Genomic DNA, 24,951 nt, shown 5'->3' on the forward strand with positions numbered 1-24,951 from the left:
GAACAGCAGAGCATAGCATCATTGCGTCTGCCTATTTGCTCTTTGACAGCTTTCTTATTAGATAATTTTCAATTGACTGTTGAGTCATCCCACTGCACAACCACTGGTAAAATCTTACTGAACTGATTTTAGACTGGAGGTTAAAAATGCTTGACTAATGTATCTATTTGTTATGGGGTTTTACTAAGGGTCTTCCATTGGTATATTGTTTTCATGGACCTGCCTTCCTTCCCCTTTAGGGTTATGTGTTCATTTTTTAATACAGGAATTTGTTGGTTAGAAGACAATCAGTTTCATTGTCTGAAGAAATTCAGTGCATTGCACAAAGGGGCTTATATTAGTTTTTGTTTGAATGTTTATGGCTGTACAATAAAATTATTCAGATACTGTTATAGACAATATTCTGAGTATTTTTATATTGCTTATATCCTGTTTACTGCAGATCAGCAAATCAAATGACATCAGAAATATTTGACCTAGGGATCTAACCCTCTTTTGCAACATCAACAGAACAGCTTGTATAGCTCAGAGAGGATATCATTGCTGTTGAACAGATTCCCCATCCATGTAAAATAAAGTTCATCCCTGTCCATATTCAAGCATAACTTGGATCTATGGATGGGAAACAGAAACTTTACCCCAGGATGGCCCCCTGTACTACTTATGGACAGAGGCAGCACCTAAATGCTTTATCTCATGCCTGGGTCCCCTCATTTTTTTTTTCTTTTAACATTTATTAACTGGGAAAGTCCGACTTGGAATGAAGCCAATTTTCAGTGAAGACCCAGGGAGAAACACTCCAGACACATCTTTGAAACGTGGAAGGAAACTGCAACACTCAGAGGAAACCCACACAAATGCACGGAGGACATGCAGACTCCACGCAGAAGGCACTCCAGCCGAGAATCGAACAGAAGAACTTCTTGCTGTGAGGCAACAATGCTAATGCTGCACAATTGCGCCATCCTATTATCTATGGTGTGATCCCAGTTATTCTCATTAGGGATAATATCTAATATCTAATTATTGATTATGGGATGGGTAAGGCCAATTTAAAACCAAATGGGATAGGTGAGTTTGAGCACAAACATGGAAATTGTCTAGGTTTCATTGGCCTGCAATGGCAGTTAGCCTAGTTCTTACCTGTGAACCTATGAACTAAGAATCCGTTTACATTCATTGTTAGCTCATGTTTTGGTAATAGTAAAAATATCAATACTCTCCAAGCATAGAAAAACATTTGAATAAATAACAATTGTCAGTTCTAGTTTGTAGGCCTCTGAAATTTAAAAAAGGCATAGTCATGTCAGATATCATACCCACAAACCTTTTATTATACATATCACCTACTTAATCTTTTCCCTAATACTTTGTTTAATTCACAATTTCTCCCACCATAGTATATTTTACATTTCTCTAACTGATTATGTTGTTGTTGTGTCTTTCAGCTTTTCCCAGTTAGGGGTCGCCACAGTGGAACTCCAGTCCGCTAATGATTGGCAGTAGATTTTTACGTGCCGAGTTGTCGGCCCTGACGCATAACCTTCAACGAAGGTACACCCATTCACGCATGTCTCCACACAGAAGATGCTCTAGTTGAGAATCGAACAGGACGTCTTACTGTGAGGCGACAACGCTACCACAGCACCACCACCCATAATAAGGGAATATTCTGCCTAGAATATCCAGCTAGTCATTTCTACTCTCATCTATTTTTCTCCTCATCTTCCTCCCTTTTCCTTTAATAACATTTCCTTTTTTAACTATAATCTCCCCTTAACTACTCTATAGTCCTCACTGTCTACCATGTTATCCTTTAGCATCTTCACGTCTCTACCATTCATTTTATGTGACCTTACTGCCTACTGTGGTACTCTGACACTTTATTCACACTAACACACTACCAGCCACTCTATCTATACTTAGGCTAAACCCTCCTTCATACCTATTTCCTCAAATTTATTTAACATCTAACCTATTCACCTTTTCAAATATAAAACATTTAAGCATTCAGTTCACTTTGACTCATCCTCGAATAAATTCATAAACATATAAAAAAACTAACTACCCCTAATCCTGTCTCCTCTAAAATCACACTTTGTGGTAGTGGCATATCTAGAGTTTGTGCCACCTGGGGCTGTCTTTGAGTTTGCCACCCCTCCCCCTCACAAAGTTCATGGTCAAATGCATCCCTCCATACGCAGCCATTCCAGTGTCCCATTACTTGGCTATTTTTCCCCATTTACCATAAACACTGTAATGTGCATACTGCTTATGCTTTATTTCTACAATGATTATTTGGATTTTGTTTAAAACTTTTATTTTAGTTTTATAGCACAAACACTGATAGACATCAACTAAACAAAACAAAACAGTCTCACAATGAAAACAGACTTAGCATTAAAACTTCTCTGCCCTTGAAACTCACATTCATTGAAACAACATTGAAGCATACATTCAAATAAAATGCATCTGGTCGTGGAGGATAAAGTTTACCTTTGGCCTGTTTTCAAATCATAGGCTCCTTGCACACATATTTAGGACCATGCAAACAAACATGTGTTATTTGATTCACCTTCCTGATTGTATTAAATTATATTCCTTGCACAATACAGCACACTTTTTAGAGCATGTTATAAATTTATTGTTTTGAACATTTTTCCAGTAAGCAATGAAACAAAATGTATGAACCAATAATGACAAAACTGCCCAATTCAGAACATTTCCATCATAAAAGTCTACTCACACTTCTCTCATTACAATTCACCAATATCAGTAAATAAGCACAATCTCTGCAGAAGTAAAAGTCATCTAAATAGTTACACATTAAAGAGATCTGTAACTAATGAAGGGGTTGCTGCTAGCAAACCACTTTATATTTCATTGTTTCATCTACAAATAAAGTGCCTGTTGCCCTTAAAGAATACACTGCCTATGCTACATTAATAAATGATAAGCTAGTAATATTGTAATTGGGAATGGATGGCAAACTGATAACAGGTTCATAGTTATTAGGTATCTCCTCCAAAGGAGGACATTCTCATGACTGCAACATCCACACCCTTTAAAGTACAACACAGTACAGTATCAGCAGCCCATCTACATACTGTGGGAGTAAAACCCATGGCCTTCTGCATCAAAAGCAAGTATACTACCTGTTGTGCTACTAACAATGCAAACAGACTTGGCATAAGCAGCACTAAACTTCTCTTCTCCTGACGCTATCAGCTTCTTGTAAAATCCACTTGACACTCAAGTATTTCTCTCATCTTTGCAGCATAAGAACTCTGGAAAAAGCCAAAATTTACTTGGGGGTGGAGACAAAGGCTCAAAACCAGGGACACATTTTAAACATTGCTTGTATAATTTTAGAAAGTTGCTAGAATAAAACGTTTTGTGTTACCATGCATTTCCTGAAAGATAGGAAGATTAAAACTTAAATAGCTATCATTATTTAGTGAATTCAGTTCTCACTGATTTGCCAAAAAACACAAATTTTAAGAGGAACACACCAAAGGTATGAGACAAACATTCCAGACATTCTGTGAAAATCTGGATAGTTGAAAGCTATGGACTCAACTCCTCAAATCACAAGTGGTGGTGTGGGTAGAGAATTCAGGCTCTTGTTTCTTGTACCTAAAGTACAGGGTTTGAGCCTGAGTAACACTAACCAGCAGGTATACCTAACATGAGTCACAGCGAATCAATGAAAATGATGAAGTTTACATCACATGGGATCACTCAATACCAACAGTCCAAAAGATAGATGCTAGAAAACCGGATATAGTGGTCCAAGAAAAGAAGACAAAAGTAGCATAGATCATTAAAATCACCACACCTAGTGACTAGAGTGTCTTGCGTACAGAGAGACACAAAGTCATAAAATACCTTGATCTGCAGGCAGAAATGAGAGCCATGTGGAAGAAAGATACCCAGACAGTTCCAATAGTATAGGAGCAACTGGTCTTATAAAAAAGAATTTACAATCATATTTAGATATGTTAACAATTCATGTAACACCGTACGGATTGCAAAAGGAGTCATTATTGGGCACATTGCGGGTGCTGCGAAGAGCACTTTTGGCTAACATCAAAGAGTGAAACAATACTAATTTCATGAACTTTAATTGTACTTTGACTTAGGAATGGGGTCCATTCCTGCCATGGTATTAGAAACCCAAAAGACTTGGAGAAATTAAAACGGGCATTACACACACACACGCACACACACACACACACACACACACACACACACACACACACACACACATACACCCTACCTTCAAGAATAAACACACCCACCCCCTACTTTCAAGAATAAACCCATCCTACCTTCAGGAATAAACCCACCCACCCACTACTTAAATTCAAACTTCCCTTATGTTTGACCATGCACAGATGTGATGTGACCGGATCAGCTACTAGGGTCCTGTTTTAAGGAAGAATGCCCTTAAGAAACAGTTTGTTTAAATTAAACTATTAAAAACTAAATGTAAAAGTGCCACCCAGGGCAGACCGTACCTCCCACCCCTAGCCACGCCACCGCTTTATGGTGACATCCATCTTATCCTGGGCCTTCAGTCTCATCCATTCCACCATCCAATGCTTCTAACTCCTATACAATACCCACAAAACGTTTCCTTAATTCCATTAATATTGGTAGTATTCTAACCAAAGTTATAGACCTACAAGCATGATTTCCTCAGCACTCACCAGATATTACGGTTATTACTGAAAGATGGTTAAACCCCCTCTACAATGTTTCTGAAATTCTACCTCCTGGCTACAATATAATTTGATGTGACAGATTACACAATAAAGGGGAAGGTGGTGCAATTGTTTATAATAATTGTCTATGTTTCTCACCCTTTAAAACTAACATACCAACCTTCCAAAATGCAGAACATCTTATCTCTCTTCTCAATGTTAACAAAGGAAGTTTTGTATAGTTGCCATCTACATATTACCCAGGTAATAATATTAGCTTATTAGAAGAAATTCTTTGTAGGATAACTGCAAATATTACTCTTGACATCATTACCTCAGGTGATGTTAGCATTGACTGGTTATCTGTGACATTAACACCACAACTGTTAGTCATAATTTGTATGGGTTCAAACAGCTGATCTCTTCCTCTAGGCAACTCAACAAAGTGAATCATAAAAAGTCTATCCTTGACTAGATACTTGTAGCTGACCCCAGAAAGTAAACTAGCTCAGGGAGTTCTACCTGATTCCCTTAGTAACCATCACTCTATATTCATGGACAAAGAAATCACCCACAACTAAAAAAAAAAACACTACAGAACTACCCAAAATATTTTTACTCTTCATTCTGATACATTCAATAATTTACTAAAATCTGTCAACTGTTCTCTACTCAAAAACCTAGCCCTAGAAGAAGCTGTCAACACATTCAACAATATATAAATGAATACTTTAAATAGCCTTGTCCTACCAGAAATAAGAGTAAAAAAATACTTAAACCCCATGGCTGTCTCATTCTGCAAGAATCTGTATGCAAAAGTGTGGCAAAGCATGGAAACAATGGAAGAAAGATAACCCCCCCTCAAACCTTACAACTATACAAGGAGTTGTGCAACCTCATCAAGAAACAAATTCACATAGACAAAAGAATTATTATACTGACCCAGAAGATAATCATAAAACAAAAAAAAATTTAAAGAAATTCTATAACTCAATTAAGAATTTTTTTCGACCTGCCTCTCCTTCTTCACCAAACCCCTTGCCAGACGTATCCCCTCAGAACAGCAACTAAATTTAGCACTTTCTTCATTTACATCATAGCCTCTCTTAACTCCAGCTCTCCCTAACTATTTAATCTATCTGAAAACTCTACTAGTCCTGGAATCCACCATGCCTTCAGTCTCCAACCTGTCCCTCATCATATGTTAAACGCTTACTAAAGAAACTTAAACCCTGTTTTCCTACTGCTAATAATTATACGATCATAAGATCATAGGATGTCACTAGGCTAATGGCCCTGGGGACTTTACAAGCCTAGCCAAGACTTTATCAACAAAAATGAAACCTCAGTCAGCACCTGTTGCCCCTGTCAATGAGAGACACAGGAGGAACCCCTGGGACAGATTTGTGGTTTCCCATCCACTCATCAAAGTTGCGCTTGAAGAGGGTCAGCGAGGTACTCTGTTTGACATGTATGGGAAGTCTATTCCAGAGACAGGGCAGCCTCTGGAGATAAACTTGTCTCTCTAGCAGGTTTTGTTGATGTCACATATTAGATTTAGGCCTTTCAAACAGGTAATGCATGACGAGTTAGATTTACGGATATGCAGCATCTCTAGTAGGGCAGGGTCCAATACTGTCTTGTTGGCAAGACACAGATCACCTCTGAGCAATCTGTACAATACCAAGTAGAGTGATAGTGATTTGAGCCTGTCCACATAGGACAGGTGTTGGAGGCCATTGATTCTCTTTGTGAGATATTTCTGTGGCCTTCCACTCGGTGCAGCTGTTTGGAGAGGTACATACCAAACAGGGAGTTAAACTCAATTATTGGCCTAAAGAGGGTGGAGTACAGAGAGGTAATAACCTCCTTTTTTCTGGATGCAGTCCCTTTACTTATAAGATGAACCAAGTAAAAGGCTTTTCTGACCACTGGCACTACACGATGGTCGAATGTGAGATTGTTGTCACCCTGAGTACCCAGGTCTCTCACCATAGGTTGTGTGTTTAGGGAGTTGCTCTTGATGTGGTAATCTATAGCGGCCGTGTTTTTTTTGAATGGTATGATAATACATTTTGTGTTTAACTTAAGGCCATGACTTTGGCACCAGTCATTTGTTGATGTGGGATCCTCTTGAAGTATGTTAACAACATTTGGGGAGTTAATGACGACACCCAACATACAGTCATCCACAAAGTTTGCCAGCCACAGGCCTTTTGTCTTTACCTGGACCTCAGAGAAGTAGATAGCAAACAGTAGGTGTCGAGTGTAGCAGTGAGGGTAGGAACTTTGAATGTTGGCAGTATGACTGGTATAGGAAGAGAGCTAGCTGATATGATGGAGAGAAGGAAGGTTGATATATTGTGTGTGCAAGAGACCAGATGGAAGGGAAGTAAGGCCAGGTGTTTAGGAAACGGGTTCAAATTGTTTTATCATGGTGTGGATGGCAGGAGAAATGGGGTAGGGGTTATACTAAAGGAACAATATGCCAAGAGTGTTTTAGACGTGAAGAGAGTGTCTGACAGAGTGATGTTTATGAAGCTCGAAATTGATGGTGTAATAATGAATGTTGTTAGTGCATATGCTCCTCAAGTTGGGTGTGCGATGGAAGAGAAAGAGAAATTTTGGAGTGAGTTGGATGAAGTTGTGGTGAGTGTACCCAAGGGTGAGAGACTAGTGATTGGAGCGGACTTTAATGGGCATGTTGGTGAAGTGAACAGATGAGGAAGTGATGGGTAGGTATGGTGTTAAGGAGAGGAATGCAGAAGGTCAGATGATTGTGGATTTTGTGAAAAGGATGGACATGGCTGTGGTGAATACGTATTTTAAGAAGAGGGTGGAGCATAGGGTGACGTACAAGAGTGGAGGAAGATGCTCACAAGTTGATTATATACTATGTAGGAGGGCCAGTCTTAAGGAGATTGGAGACTGTAAAGTGGTGGCAGGGGAAAGTGTAGTTAAGCAGCATAGATTGGTGGTATGTAGAATGACGTTGGTGATCAAGAAGAGGAGGAGGAATGTGAAAGCTGTGCCAAGGATTAAATGGTGGAAGTTAAAAAAGGGTGATTGTGAAGTGGAGTTTAGGGAAGAGTTAAGACAGGCACTGGGAGGCAGTGGAGAGTTACCGAATAGCTGGGTAACTACAGCAGGGTGACTGCTAGAAAGGTGCTTGGTGTGACATCTGGATAGAGGAAGGAGGACAAGGAGACCTGGTGGTGGAATGAGGAAGTACAGGAGAGTATACAGAGGAAGAGGCTGGCGAAGAAGAAGTGGGATTGTCAAAGAGATGAAGAAAGTAGACATGAGTATAAGGAGATGAGGCGCATGGCAAAGAGAGAGGTGGCGAAAGCTAAGGATAGGGCATATGGAGAGTTGTACGAGAGATTGGACACTAAAGAGGGAGAAAAGGACCTGTACCGATTAGCTAGACAGAGGGACAGAGCTGGGAAAGATGTGCAGCATGTAAGGGTGATAAAGGATAGTGAGGGAAAGGTACTCACAAGAGAGGAGAGTGTGTTGAGTAGATGGAAAGAGTATTTTGAGAGGCTGATGAATGAAGAGAATGAGAGAGAGAGAAGGTTGGATGATGTGGGGATAGTGAATCAGGAAGTGAAACAGATTAGCAAGGAGGAAGTAAGGGCAGCTATGAAGAGGATGAAGAATGGAAAGGCTGTTGGCCCAGATGACATACCAATGGAAGCATGGAGGTGCTTAGGAGAAATGGCAGTGGAATTTCTAACTAGAATATTTAATGAAATTTTGGAAAGTCAGAGGATGCCTGAGGAGTGGAGAAAAAGTGTTTTGGTACCTATCTTTAAGAATAAGGGTGATGTGCAGAGCTGCAGTAACTACAGAGGGATAAAACTGATTAGTCACAGCTTGAAGTTATGGGAAAGAGTAGTGGAAGCAAGGTTAAGAAGGGAGGTGATGATTAGTGATCAGCAGTATGGTTTCATGCCAGGAAAGAGCACTACAGATGCAATGTTTGCTCTGAGAGTGTTGATGGAGAAATACAGAGAAGGTCAGAAGGAGTTGCATTGTGTCTTTGTAGACTTGGAGAAAGCATATGACAGGGTGCCTAGAGAAGAGTTGTGGTATTGTATGAGGAAGTCGGGAGTGGCAGAGAAGTACGTAAGAGTGGTACAGGATATGCGAGGGTAGTGTGACAGTGGTGAGGACTGCAGTGGGAGTGACAGATCCGTTTAAGGTGGAGGTGGGATTACATCAAGGATCAGCTCTGAGTCCTTTCTTATTTGCAGTGGTGATGGACAGGTTGACAGATGAGATCAGACAGGAGGTCCCGTGGACTATGATGTTTGCAGATGACATTGTGATCTGTAGTGAGAGTAGGAATCAGGTTGAGGAGACTCTGGAGAGGTGGAGATATGCTCTAGAGAGCAGAGGAATGAGGGTCAGCAGGGCTAAGACAGAATATATGTGTGTAAATGAGAGGGAGGGTAGAGGAATGGTGAGGATGCAGGGAGTAGAGTTGGTAAAGGTGGACGAGTTTAAGTACTTGGGATCAACAGTTCAGAGTAATGGTGAATGTGGAAGAGAGGTGAAGAAGAGAGTACAGGCAGGGTGGAATGGGTGGAGAAGAGTGTCAGGAGTGATTTGTGACAGACGGGTATCCGTAAGAGTGAAAGGGAAGGTCTACAAGAGTGTAGTGAGACCAGCTATGTTATATGGGTTGGAGACAGTGGCATTGACAAAAGGCAGGAGTCAGAGCTGGATGTGGCAGAGTTAAAGATGTTAAGATTTGCAATCGGTGTGACTAGGATGGATAGGATTAGGAATCGGTATATTAGAGGGTCAGCTCATGTTGGACAGTTTGGAGACAAAGCAAGAGAGACGAGATTGCGTTGGTTTGGACATGTGCTGAGGAGGGATGATGGGTATATTGGGAAAAAGATGCTAAGGATGGAGCTGCCAGGTAAGAGGAATAGAGGAAGGCCTAAGATAAGGTTTATGGACGTGGTGAGAGAGGACATGCAGGCGGTTGGTGTGACAGAGCAAGATGCAGAGGATAGGAAGAAATGGAAAGAGATGATCCGCTGTGGCGACCCCTAACGGGAAAAGCCGAAAGAGAATGATGGGGTGTCTCAGGACAGATATCTGGGGAACACCACTAGTGACAGGTCTTCTGTAGGAGGTGGAGGTGCGTATTTTAACTTTGTGGGTCCTATCAGTGAGCCGGTTGGCCACCCACTTGATGAGACAGGGATATACGCCAAGTTGTGTTAGCTTTTTGATGATTCCTGAGAGGGGGATTGTGTCAAAGGCTTTAGACAAGTTAAGGTAAGCTGTATGTACTGACTTTCCTTCATCCAGGGCCTTGGTGACAGTCTCAAAGAAGTCAGCCAGGTTCAATGAGCAAGATTTGCCCTCGACAAATCCAAGCTGGGTGGGGTCAAGTGCGTGGAGATTGCCTATGTCCTTGTTTATAAGAGCCATAATAATACATTCCATGGCTTTACAGATCAGGCTTGTCAAGCTAATGGGGTGATAGTTTCCAGAGTCAGTAGTAGCACCACCTTTGTGCAAGAGGATAACAATGGCAGTTCTCCACTCTGCTGGAATGAAGCCTGTAATTAGGCTTTGGTTAAACAGGGTGCTCAATGGTGAAGCTAGTTCTTGCTGGAGATGGTGTAGAATACAGCCTGGGATACTATCACGTCCCATGGAAGCTGTGTTCTTTGCCTTGGATAGGGCCTTTAACACTTGATGGATGGAGATGTAAGGTGCAGGAAAAGTATCAGAATGTTGAATGGGCTTTTGGGGGGATAGAGGGAGTGAAGTTTGCTGAGTACCTTAACCTCACTATGGACTACCCAGTCACAATTCTCATTAACAGATCTATTCAAGACTCCCGTGTCCCTGCCTTGTGGAAAACAAATCTTCATTATTCCCCTCCATAAAGGAAGTAACTCATCTGAAATCACAAACTTTAGGTCAATTGCCATCTTGTCCCCCTTTTCTAAGATCCTAGAAAAGTATATTCATAAGCAATTCCTTCAGTACATCTTACAAAAAACTTTTTATTCTAGCAATAAATATATACTAACACAACCTTTTTTATAGCAATTTTTTTAAGTTTATGACTATTTGAAATTTGTCCTTATTTTTTGGGACTGTAATACCCTGTTGTTGGCTTTGTCCAGGTTTTTTGTGCTAAGGTTAACAGCTATGGCAAGAACTGAATTCACTGAATATGTTTGAGGGCTGTATTCCCTCATTACTGGGTTTGTCCAGGTGTTTTGTGCTAAGAGGTTGACAGCTATGGTGAGAACTGAATTCATTAAATGATAGCCATTTAAGTTTCAGTCTTCCTCTCTTTTACAAAGCAGGTGATTTGGCATAGTGGTATGTTGTTCTGACTATTTTGCACAGTGACCTTGGCAGTAAAATGTATGATGGTAACACAGCATTTTATTCTAGCAGCTTTCCAAGATTATACAAGCAATGTTTAATGTGTTCCTGTTTTTTGCCCTTTTGACCCACCCCAATAAATTTGGCTTTTTCCAGAATTCTTGTGCTGCGAAGTTGAGATGTAGTTGAGTATTGCGTAGATTTTACAAGGAACTGAGAGCTGCAGGGGAAGAGAAGTTTAGTGCTGATTATGCTAAGTCGGCTCACATTGCTAGTAGCACAAAATGTTGTGTACTTGCTTTTAATGCAGAAGGTTGTTGGTTCTACTCCCATAAGGGGTGAATGCTGCTGTACTGAAAGTTAAGACACTAACTATGAGCCTGTTATCAGTTTGCCATCCATTTAGTATTGCAATATTACTAGCTTATTAATGTAATTTAGGCAATTTATTCCTCAGGGGCATCAGACACTATTTTTCGGTGAAGTCATGAAATATAAAGATGATTGCTAGCAGCAACCTCTTCATTAGTTAGATTTATTTAATGTGGAATTATTTAGATGACTTTTTTTACTACTTCAGAGATTGTGCATATTATTTACTGATAATGGTGGACTGTAGAAGTTTGACTAGACTTTTATGATGGAAATGTTCTGAATCGGGCAGTTTTGTTTCATCGTTTACTGGAAAAATGTTCAAAGCAATAGGAAGGTGTATCAAAGAGCACATGTATGTTTCATATGCAAGGGGCCTATGATTTAAAAGCAGCCCAGAATAAATTTTTATCTGCCACGGGTAAAATGTATTTTTCTTTGAATGTGGGTTTTAATGTTTCAATGAATGCAAGTTTCAAGGGCAGAGAAGTTTTAATGCCAAGTTTGTTTAGCAGATGTCTTAGTGTTTGTGCTGTAAAATGCAAAATAAAACTTTCAAATGAAGTTCAAATCATCATAGAAGTAAATCAGTATGCACATTAGTGTTTATGGTAAATGGAGTGAAATAGCAAAGTAATGGATCATTGGAATGGCTGCAGGGGGAGGCTCCATTCGACCATGGTTTTGTGAGGGAAGGGCGGCAAACTTAGACAGCCCCAGCTGAACTATACTTCCCAACTGTCCAGATTTTCAAAGAATGAATAGATTTTTTGCTTCTTATTTTTGGTTTGTTCCTCAATTTGTGGTTTTCTGGCAAATGATTTAGGAATTAAGTCATTAAATAATGACACACTAGTTTCAGACTTTATAACCTTCAGAAAAATGCATGCTAAAATAAGACCTGTTCTATCAACTGTCCCAGTTTATACAAGAGCAATTTTTAATACTGTTTATATGTTCCCTCAATATATTTGGCCTTGTCCAGATTTATTGCATTAACAGGTTGAGAGGTACATGCAAATTGCTTTATAGAATTAGGCATAGCCAAACCTCAACTGTCCCTGATTTTGGCTCAAAATGTTGCTCTTCCCCTAATGATCCCTCCACAAAATAGCAATTTTGGAAGAAAACATAGAGGGTTTACTTTACTTTTATAAATAACTGTAATGATCAGAGTTATACATTACTTTTATTTCAGAAATGCATGTAGATTCTCTAATTTTGTCAGCTGCTCTAAGTTAACTGTGCTCATATTAAAATGGTGTCCCTCCTTTGACAGGTTCCCAGCTGTATTGTATGGCAATTTTATATTTTTGCATCACATTTTTGGTCCGTTTTTCATAAAATTGCAGTTTTCTGGCAAATTAGTGGCAAATTGTTAAAGACTGAAGTTAGAAAATAATGCAGACATTTCAGTTTCAGATTTCATACCTTTCAGAAAATTCGTACTGATGCAAGACCTACTACTATTCTATTATCTTTCTAAGTTTATAAGAGCAATATTTAAAAAAAAAAATGTCCTTATTTTTGAGCCTTTGCCTCAGTTTTATTTATGAGTTTGTTGCTGTAAGAGGTTGAGAGGTTGTGTGTGTGTGTGGGGTAGGTAGCATACCTCTTAACTGTCCAAATTTTGCAGAATGTCCAGATTTTTGCCCCATATTTTGTGTCTGTTCCTCATAAATTTTGTGATTTTCTAGAAAATCATTGAAGGCTGAAGTTGCTTAATAATGACAGACATTTGAGCTTCAGACTACATGTCCTTTAGAAAAATTCATACTAGCACAAATCCTGTTATTCTAGCAACTTTCTAAGTTCACGAGAACATTATTTAATATCTGTCCCTGTTTATTTTAGGCTTTGTCCATATTTCTTACACTAAGAGGTAGGTAGGGGTGTGTGTGTGAATGAAACATCCTAGTTAGTGGTAGCAGGTGGTTAGTAATTTACTCAAGCTCAAAACCTGTACCTTAGTTACAGAAAACAAAAGCATAAAGTCTCTACCCCAACTACCATGCTGCATTTTTCAAAGAACTGACATTTCAGGTTAATTTTCAATTCAAGGAACCGAGTTTGAGTGAATTTATATTATATTACTGAAGAGGCATTACAGCGAATGCCTCTTCATCGACACTAAAAGAGCAAACCGTGAATTACGAGAATGGCCGAAGCTTGGCTGGGGAGGGGGGTAGCAGTTTGAGAGCTGTCAGTACAAATTTGAAAATCCTAGCTACACCCCTGTCTGAAAGATATCAATCTGGCAAATTGCTCTCTTCTCTTTTTCTCTCTCTCTCTCTTAGTTAAAACAGCTTTTTCTTGAGGCTTTATTTTCAAACCACTGCTCTTTAACATTTTCATCAATAACCTATGTACTTCTTCTCAGCCAGCTTGCTTTATTCAGTATGCAGATGACTCAACTCTTATCTGCTTATCTGACAGCCGCAACTACAATCCATGGCACAAAATGCCTTCAACTCAAGTCAAACTGTGGCTATATCAAAACCAATTTTATTTGATCCCAAAAAGACTAAACTACTATTATTTTTCAAAGTCACATGCTAATGTGAAAAGTAACTTCCACATTACCTTTTTAAACAAAACAGATATTGAAGTAGTTACACATACTAAATTGCTTGGAGTCACCATAGATGGCAACTTAAAGTTTGATCTTCACATGCAAAACTGTATAAAAACAACTCATCAAAAGCTAAGTCTCTGTTCTTCTTCTTTTTCGGCTTTTCCCGGTTAGGGGTCACCACAGTGGATCACCTGTCCACTCATGATTGGCAGTGGAGTTTTATGGGGTTGAGTTACCAGCCCAGTGCCCAACTTTCCACAGAAGGCACATACACGCATGCACTCACACCTAGGGCCAATTTAGAGTATCCAATCCACCTACAGCATGTCTTTGGAATGTGGGAGGAAACCGGATAACCCGGAGGAAACCCCCTGACCACAGGGAGGACATGCAGACTCCACACAGAAGGCACCTCAGCCAAGGATCGAACCGGAGAACCTCTTGCTGTGAGGTGGTAATGCTAACCATTGCACCACTGCGGCCACCCAAAAGCTAAGTCTCTATATAGAGCAAAAAAAAAATCCTTATTCCTTTTAATAGAATCACCCTAGTTAACACTTATCTTTTACCATCTCTTCTGTATGGCTCACTTATTTAGATTAAAATCCAGATGTCTCTTAAATCACAACTGGAGCAATACTATAATTAGATAACTACATTTGCAGTTAACCTACCATATAAAGCTTATTATGGCTTTGTATTACGTTCTCTCAAATGGTTAGAACTCCCAGATCAACAAAGCAATTTTTTCTAACCTATAAAATGCTATATAACCCTCTACCTGTCCTTCTGTCCCCTCAGTACTTCATCTCTAGTTCCCAAATCACCCTTTGCACTCAAGACAAAACCTGCTTGAAATCTATAAACCAAAAAAAAGTGTTTGGGCAAAGTTTATACTGAAATTCCATAGCCAATCTATGGAACTCTATACTAAATTCAATCAGAACTATATCTCACCTCCACGTATTTAAGTCCTTTGTCAAAAAGTTTCTCACTACCTCATGGCCATGCCCCTGCAGCTCACCTGTATGATCTATATTAACAAATACTTTACTTTCTTACTAACCTAACCTCTCATTATATTATCTGTCTTTCCCAGTGAACACCTCCCTTTCCCCACTCTTAGGGTGGATGTATATCTTTTTATTTTTATTTCCTAGCATAGTAGACTAGCCTTCTAACACTTTTGTATATACTGGTTGTCATATTTAATCATCATTTTTTATTTATTTTTATTTTTACATCACTGGTTGTTTCTTCATCCTTTATTGTATCATATGTATTCCAGTATCAAACTGTTTGTATGTATGTATATATGCTTTTTTTTAATTTACAATTGTACTTCTGTTCTATTTGATGTTATTTAACAGAGCTTTTCTCCCCAGGTCTCTGCTGAAAATGGGCATTTATTACCCATTTGAACTTTCCCAGTAAATAAATGTCAATAAATAAATAACTGAATAGGGGATGTGTGCTGCAGAATTAATACACATTGAGAGGATCGAATGATTTAAAAAAACTGAACTGAAACATATTACTTTACACTTTACTGTCACAAGAAACTAACACAGACATTTTAAAATGGCTGCAAGAAAGCATTTTTATGGCATTGACTGTTGAATAGAAAGCTGCTCTGTATGCTACGGAGTTATGCAGATGCTATTTTGTACGCACTTGAAGTGATATACATAGACACCTGTGCTGTGTGAAACAAAACAAATGCAGCTTACATGTGTTGTTCTGTACACAGGAGAATTAATACATGTGGGCACGGAAAACTGATTTTAAAGTATGAACTGCTGACATCAAGATCATATTCAGCAACAAAATTAAACAAAGACAACCAGCCAGAAACACAGTCCATCTTCAGCAAAGGTAGCAGACTGCATAGCAACCAAATATTCTGTAGAGATTTTATGCAATTAATAAAACCTCTGCAAGAAATCACAATCTGATACGAAATGCACATACCATTTGAGACAGAAAGCAAGTACGTGTAAATATTTTGAGTGAAGCAGTCAGAAAACAATGGCAATTTTTTGAGGAATGTTTCATAACTGATTTTATCCCAAAAAATCATATATGGATTATCGAATTACAAAGATCAGTTTGCAATGTAAGAAATGCACTTTGGTTACTTTACAAGATGTTTCTGTCTTTCTGTCAGTGTTTCACCACAATGCTTTCAAACTGTGTCTACTTTAAAACATTGAAATTTCACTTACTCAAAATTCATAAGGTTGAGATGAGGACAGCGAAACTTCAGAAAGCCGAACTCCCAGAATGTCTCAGTTTCACTCCGGGAAACTAACTACTGGGCCACCATGGTAAGCTTTGCCCTGTTCTCCACTGTAGTATGATCTCAAAGGTGGTATATTTAGTTAGGGGTGTGTGGGGGTGTGGCCCCCAAATGGAGAGGTGTGTGGGGGGGTAAAACCCCTCACATTAGTGGGCTTAGTTTGCTTCCGATCATATAGTAGTCATTGGTGGCCCAGTGGTTAGTTTCCCAGAGTGAAATTTCAACAATCTGGGAGTTCGGAATTCTGAGGTTTCAGTGTTGTCATGTCAATGATTTAAAAGTCAAAGTTCCGGTAGGTCAATGTTTTAAAGTAGACCCTTTCAAATCACCTGCAGTTGGCACTAGGTAGACAGCAATCAGTGCAATAAATATCTGTTATCACACTTGGATGAGTGCAGCCATTTGACCTGCAGCATGAATTAAAAATAGTGTGTTTGCAGAAATATTAGTTTCTTAGTAGGACATTTTCAGGCAAGCACCGTTCACTAGCATAACCGTTCAAGTAGGTGCACCTTGCATACCATTTGCAGAAGTATATAATAGACAAATCATCTCATAAGAAAATGCAATGGCTTTTTCAAACCCATATAATTTCAAGTAAAAATGGAAATTAAAAAGTTTGCTTACCATCTCCATATCGGAATGAACATGCTTGTAGACTACATATTCAAAGTATGATGCAAAGCCTTCCTTGAGCCAGATATTGTTCCACCATTTCATGGTCACCAAATTTCCAAACCACTTAGTATGAAAAGGAAAAGGAATGAAAATAAGTTATTCATGAATGCAATGTAACCATAATGATTTATTACAATAAGTACAAAATGCAAACTTTTAAAACTCTGTTACTGATTTTCTTAAATAATATAGAAAGTGCAGGGAGAGGTTGAATGAAGGATAGGAATGGAGTGTCAGAGGGATTAGAGGTCTCAAAGCAGGTAATAAAGCGTGATAACATTAAGAACCATGTTTCAACGACAATATTTAATGGAACAACTAAAAAAGAATTGCAAAATAATCAGACTTGACCCCTTTACATTTCTTAGTATCTTAAACAATTATGTATTATTATTTACAAAATCTGCCAAATGTAAAAATGCAACTGATTATCAGGAAAAAGAGAGAGACAGAGAGAGAGAGAGAAAACATGGATGAGTGTCTTTAAATTCAAAACACTGTTAATGGGCGTATTCACATAGAATTAGCAAACTTTGCAGCACATTTTTATGCCAAAATCTAGAATGCACAGCTAGGTAGTGATTCCTTGAACCACGTAGTAGCATGTGGCAATGACCTAAAAGGTATAGAAATAAAGGGTACTGAAATGACCATATAATGACATGCAGTCTAATGGGTGCCTAATGAAATGAAAAGGGGAATAGGGGAGAGCAGGTCAAAATTCATGGCCACCAGGCATGAAGCCTTACTAATATTCAACAAAAGCAGTAGTATTGCAGAGGCAGAAATGCTAACTGCACCAGTGACTTAGTGCAAAATTATCTCATTAGTTCAACTGGAGGTGAGTAATGTAGCCTTGCACACACCAAATTACTTACTCCAAAGTAAAAGACCAAAGACTAACAGGTATGGGACTGTCCTTTGGCAGTGACAGTATAAGGGTGTTGGTTGATCTGTTTGGCCCGCAGACTGTAAGTGGAGTAATGCTTGGATTTCCTATGCTTGTGGATACAAAGGTATGTGCATCTCTTACCATACTAGCTAAAGGGATCTTCCCTAGGAAAACTACAGACACATTGCTTGCATCTCTGACATCACACTGTAGAATACTCAAGATGCTCCTTGATGATGCACTTATGTATCTAAAGCCCAATATAGTATTTATAGAAGACTCACCCTTAGTATCTCTTCCCCATATCCCTAATGCAGTACAGGTAATGCAGGACAATCCCTGAACCCCTGAATGATAATGCCTGTGAAACCCACAAAGCACGGCTAAACAACAGTATAGCATCAACTATGCACACACCAGAAAATGTATCAGAGTGAGTTGAACTTTAGCAGTATGCTATTGCAGTGTACAAGCAGCAGCCAGACTATTGGTAGTGCCTGTTAGCTAAAGAGTTGCATTGAGAACCACGTCCGCTGTGCAGTAGCCTTTGGAGAACATAGTTCATAGATTGCATGATATATCGGGGCTAGCCACTTGGTGGTATAAAAGTTGTCTGTATGTGATTTGGTCACATCGACTAATGCCTCCCAAAATGGGCATGGGTATTTACTAGTGTTAATTAGATTAAGAATCTTATCTACTTTCACCTAGACTAGGGACCTATGATAACCTTGGGAGGAGTCTATGCACCCCAGTGTATGCTCACCATAAAGCCTGGGTCAATAAGCTAACCAGCTGGTGTCCAGTTGCCCAGCCTGGGTTACTTGGGATAGCTTTGTTGAGTGAAAGCCAGAAGTGAAACTAATCAACTGGTAAAAAAGAGCTAAGGATTGCCACACTGAATATAGAGTCAGTGACAGGATGCAGCTTGGAGTTAGATGACAGGACTGTAAGGAAAAGACTGTACATTCTCTGTGTCCAGGAGAAAAGGTGAGAGGCTACTGTAGCAAAGTACTTCAGTCTAGTCTCTGTTGACTAAAGATCCAGCAAAGATTCTTAGTCTACTAGACAGGGGGTGAACAGATTAGAAATGGTGTGGGAATTTTAGTGAGACTATATCCTCAAAGCAGTGATGGATGCCATTGGAGTCAATGACAGACGTATGGCAATCAGACTCCATAATCTTGGCATAGGCCCCACAGCAGGGCTATAATTATGAGAAAAAAAGAGAATTCAGGCAGCAGTCACAGGACTTGATAGACAGAGTGGGAGAAAACGAGTTACTACCAGGGAAGTAAATATTGTGGGAAGAAACAGCCAGGGAATTGTTATGGCTAGGCTTGTACCTATGAACCTATGAACCTATTGTTAATGGGGGACCTGAATGCTCATATCAAGTCTAACAAAACAGGATATGGTGACTGCCTTAGTCAACATGTGTGGGGCAACAGGAATAAAGAAGGAGAGATCATTCTAGACTTCTGTCTGGTAAATGACTTAATGGTGGCCAAGAGAGAGACCATCAAAAGATCACATGAAAAATGGTCAACATGCAACTCAGCCAGACTTCTTCCCAATAAGGAAAGGGCATTGGGGTACAATCAGAGATTGCAAAGTCATCCCTGTTAAAATGGTCAGCCCACAGCATAAACTGCTAGTAGCAGTGTTCAGAGAAGACTCTAAGGTTAACAGACACTAGGCTAAAGGCCTTACAGTTGACAGCAGTCAAAGAAGAGAAGTTCAAGGAAATCCTTAGAGCTCTGCTACATAAGGAAGACAAGACGAAGAAGAGTTTCAATACAACATCTGTGAAGGTATGGAAATAAAGTACGTAAGGAACGCTGGGGGCGGAATGCAGACAAAAGTTATCAAAAGAAAAAAGAGAGTGTAGGAAGAAGTGGGAGATAGAAAAGATGGAAAAGAAAGAACACTAGTTGGCTAATAAGGAAGCTAAGAGAGCAGTTGCAATGGCAAAGGTTAAGGTATCAGAGAAACTCTACCAGCTTCTGGAAAGTGACAACAGATGGCACAAAATGCTGCATCAGGTTGCGAGGCAAAGGCAGAAAGATAATGAAGTTAATCATCGGAAACAATTCATAAGAGATGCCAGCAATGATCTGCTCACTAGTCCAGAGGCAAATGGAAGGGGTTCTTTAAGAAACTTATGAATGAAGAAAACCCCATAGAATCTGTATTCCTTCATGCACAGCCTATGACAGCAAAATGAACCCACCCTAGAAGAAGTACAAGGAATACTTAGAAAAACAAACTCAAGAGAAGCAGCAGGCCCAAATGACATTATGGCATATATAATAAAGCCATTGGGTGCATTAAGGGAAAAATTATTCGTGAAAGTACTCATTGTGGTATGGAAAGAAAGCAGTATCCCAGATAACTGGACAGTAATCATTCTACTCCCAGAATACAAGAATACATGGGACATTCACAACTGAGGGTGCACAGAGATATCAAATTCCCAACACACTGCATGAAAGCACTAAATAGGGTAATTAAGAAATAAATATGCATAGTAGAAGAGAGTAAGATGGAAGATGAGCCGTTTAAATTGTAGTCAGGCTACTGTACAACTGACCCAATGTTTGCAATGAGTCCACAGAGCAGAGAAAAAGGTGGGAATGGGGAAAGAGTCCAGTTAGGCATTCCTAGACTTTGAGAGAGCATGTGACAAGGTCCCAGAATTCTTACTTAGGTAGTCCTTTGATGGCTCAAAGTCCCATGGCTCAATGACACAATTATAAGCTGTGCTTGGACTCACAGACGGAGTGGGTGTGCATCGGGGCTCAAATCTGAGTCCACCCCTGTGCCTACTAGTCATGGACTATGTTAGTAAACAGATCAGAGTGGAAAGATCAACAAAGCTGCAGTCTGCAGTTGATGTGGCACTACAGACTCTGAACAGGAATTTCAACAAAAGTTAGGTGAATAGAAAGCAAAACTGAAGGTGTACAAAATAAAACTAAGTACAGACAAGACAGGGGTCATGCTGAAAACTGAGATAGAAAGTAAAGAGTAGAAAAGATTAATAGCTTCAAATATTTAGGACTTGCGATTAATGAAGGATGAAGTCTAAATGAGGAGGTCAAAGTAAATCAGGGGTGTTGCAGCCAAATCATCCAAAGTGTCGGGGTGGGGTGTGACAGAAGACTACCAAAGGAACTGAAACATAAGGTAAACAAAACAATGGTGTGACCAGTGCTTCTGTATGGCACAAAAGCCAAGGCAGTAAAGAATGAGCAGCTATAAAGGTTGAGATGATGGAGATGAAGTGCCTGAGATGGGTAGTAGGATTTACACTGTAGGACAGATGATGAAATGAGGACATTGGAGCAGAAGTCAAAAATAGCCTTAATTGCATAGAAGGCCAAGGAAAACAGATTATAATTGTTTGGTTACATATTCAGGAAAGCAGAAGATGATTTGGGAGAGTAAAGAAAAAGAAGACAAAAGAAGATGATGACATCCATTTAAGAGATGGCTGAACAGTCATGCATGACTGTCAAAGTGGAAAGGAGGATAAGAGATGGCAACAAAAAATGGAAGAAGGGGTGCTGCTGATGATGAAAATTGTGACAGATATCTGGAATATTTAAAACTGCTTACTTCCACATTAAAGTACACACAATGCCACACTGGTGTAGCGCAGGCTAGGGCCATACTTCTCAACCTCTTATTGCAAGAAATCTGGACAAAGCCTGACAAAATGGAAGGACAAATGTCAAAAAATAGGGACACTTTTTAAATATTGCTCTTATAAACTTAGAACGTTGCTAGAATAACAGGATTTGTGTTACCATGTATTTTCTGAAGGATATGAAGTCTGAAAATCAAATGATTGTCATTATTTATTGACTTTAATCATTAAATCATCCCAGTGATTTGTCAAAAAAACCCCCATCATTTTTTATGAGGAACAGACCAAAAATATGAGGCAAAAATCTGGACATTCTGCGAAAATCTGTACAGTTGAGAGGTATGGCTAGGGCTGCCTGGATGGGGAGGGGGTTGCTGTCTTGTGTCAGTGGGCTGCCATTTTCTACTAGGGTTGTGGCAGTGTTCAGAGAAGGCTCTAAGGTTAACAGATACTAGGCTGAAGGCCTTACAGGTGCATGTTTTCAGTAAGGTACAGCTGAGATGAGTGTTGTAGGCGTGACTGGTAATAAACACTGTAGCAAAATCAAAAGAACACCACCAAAGAACGCTCCAAAACCACGAATAAAACTCAAAAAAAAGGGAGTGCTACACCATAGATGTAAAAAGAAAGAAAGGATTTATAAGCACCACTCTGACATACGCAATAAAGTGGTCACCAGTGCTTTGTATACTCGTATTAGAGACAATGCTACTCATAGTTTTAGGTTTATGGTGCTCTCAATGGTTAGGTTAACAATAAGGGAAGGGGATATAACTAACAGGACAGAAACAGAAGACTCTAAATGGATAATGAATCTGAGAGCGGATTGCCCCCTGGGCTTAATGGTATGGTTCCACTCAAACCCTGTTCTTGAAAGAACGAAGATTGGTTCATAAATTCTGATGTAGATTCACTATAGCATAGCCTGTATTTCTGGTGCTCTGTTAGTTAGTTATGCTATTACAGTGCTTCATCTCTTTAAGATTGAAGCTTCAGTGAGATTTACATCATCAATGGCTGGCTCCTGGGTTTAGTATGTTAATACTAGTGAGACTGAGTTCAGAGTAGTTTTTTTATAACATGGGTTATTTTTGTTTATTTTCAAGTATTAAATGTGTTATTCATTTTGTTTTCATCAAAATTTTTATTTTGAGTTGACAAGTTTTTTTAAATGTGAGTATTTTTTATTTTATTTTTATTTAATTAATTAATTTATTTATTTTTTATTTTATTTTATATATTTTTGTCTTTGCTGGAAATGGGGTTTTTGGTTGAATCTATGTTACCTAAAGGGGCCATGTGATGGTTGTGACTGAATTGCTTGCTTAATTGCTCTAATTATTGCTTAACTGGTTTGCTAGGATGCTTTTAAACAGGTTTTGCATTTAGCATTTGCCAGCAGGATCTGAAGAAGGCCCACACCGAAAGCGCTTATCCTGTTTTTACTTAGTTGTTTTTACGTCTATGGTGTAGCACTCCCTTTTTCTGAGTCTTATTCTGTGGTAATAAACACTAGTTTTAACCTAAAATCCTACTATTGTAGGATGCATTCAGCAGGAGATATTCATTGGTATGAGACATTAATAATATATTTCTTACTACCACAATGTAGACCATTGTATATCGCAGTTTAATTTAAAGTCTTTTGGGTTTCTAATACCATGATGGGAATGGAACCCATTACTAAGTTCACAAAATTAGTATTGTTTCAGTCTTTGATGTTAGTCAAACATTCTCTTCGCAGCACCTGAAATTTGCCCGGAATTACCGCCTTGTGTAATTTGTATGGGGTTAGATGTATTAGTAGCATATTTAAGTACAACTGTAAATTCCTTTTTACTAGACCTGTTGTCTTTATTACAGTTTGAACTGTCTGAGTATCTTGCTTCCACTTTGCTCTTGTTTCTCCCTGCAGATCCTGATATTTTATGACCTTGTATTTCTCTGTACATAAGACACCATGATCACTAGGTGTAGCATTTTCAATGAGCAATGCTACTTTTGTCTTTTTTCATGGACTGCTACATCTTTTTTCTCACATCTGTGTTTTGAACGGTTGGTAATGGGTGATCCCACTTGATATAAACGTCATCATTCCCTATAATACTCTGCGGTTCATGTTTGCAATGTTTCTCAGCTACTTCTATATTATAGTATTTGTACAATTCCCAATGTAGCTGTCTTGCCAAATTATTGTGGCTTTCAGTATACAGGTTCTCTGTCATGAGTGTATCACATCCAGCAAGAAGATGTGCGACTGTTTCCAGTTCTTTTTTACAGAATGCATTTGTCTGTTTCTCCCGCAAGTTAATAGTCTTCTTAAACTAATGTGTATGTAGTTCAGGGTTCCTATCACATAGTCGAACTTGTACAAGTTCGAACCTTATATGGTCGAGACCATAAGTTCAAACCTGTACATGTTCGAGCGTTTCAATGGAAATATCCATAAGGGGAGGTTTCCATTCTGTTGAATGAGGTGCGATCTTGGAGTTGGTAAATTTAAGTAGCAGGGGGGTGTGGGGGGTGCAGGGGCGCTTGCCCCCTGCTTACAACAGTTTATTTTGTTTTTCCTTTTTTTTTTTTTTATTCATAGTCGAAGTTTTGTAACTTCATATGGAATGGTTGGTACATTTCATGTTCGAAGTTATAAAACTTCGACTATGTGATATAGACCCTGTAGTTCACTTTCCTGTGCCACCATTATTAGCTTTTCATCTTTTAGGGTCAGTTCACCTCTCCTTAACCCTTTCTGCATCAAATCTTGGTCAACATGCCATACTTAGATTCTTCCCCTTTTTACAGTTCCAGGAGATCTCTGTACTTGCCACTATATTTATGGATTTTCCAGTTTTCTTTCCTTATCATATGGTTCTTTTCCCTTACATTCTTTCTTTTATTTTTTATGGCACATTCAGTTGCAGTTTGTTTTTTGTCTTCTTCTGGTTTGATTTCCATTCCCACTTCACACTGAAGCGTTTCTGCTAAACTAAGCGAGGATATCATCTTAGACTTCACTTCCTCATGTTTTAAAACTTTCACTATGTTTGGGCCTGGTGAGTACAGCAGACATGTATGCAGTCCCACAATTGCAGATTTATACATGTAATCAATAGCGAAGAGTCCCATACCTCCTTCAGATTGTGGAAAATATAATCTTGGTATACACTGATTTTTATATATCATTTGAAAAGCATGAAATATTTTTCTTGTTTTTCTGTCCAGCTGATCTAATACTTCTTAGGACCAGTCAATCAGCCCGAAACTGTAAGTCTGAACAGGAAGAGCAAACTGGTTTATAGTCTGGATGTTATTCCTGGACATAAAGACAGTTTTCAATATTAGTTTTAGTCTTTGGAAGTATTTTTTACTGAATTTTATTCTCATTTCTTCATGTTTTACTAGGGATCC

At 39.0% G+C, this 24,951-nt stretch overlaps 1 protein-coding gene across 1 annotated transcript in view; it reads right to left on the reverse strand.

The window, feature by feature from the left end:
- The window catches only part of LVRN (laeverin), a 1,030,506-nt gene that overhangs the window by 578,434 nt on the left and 427,121 nt on the right, over positions 1–24,951 (reverse strand). The window contains exon 6 of the mRNA XM_044059628.1: positions 16,949–17,062. Coding sequence (XP_043915563.1) covers positions 16,949–17,062 — 114 coding nt within the window. The remainder of the gene's footprint in view (positions 1–16,948; positions 17,063–24,951) is intronic.

The sequence above is a fragment of the Protopterus annectens genome, chromosome 17.part0, assembly GCF_019279795.1.
Source record: "Protopterus annectens isolate FY-2018-M chromosome 17.part0, PAN1.0, whole genome shotgun sequence".
Lineage (NCBI taxonomy): Eukaryota > Metazoa > Chordata > Ceratodontiformes > Protopteridae > Protopterus > Protopterus annectens.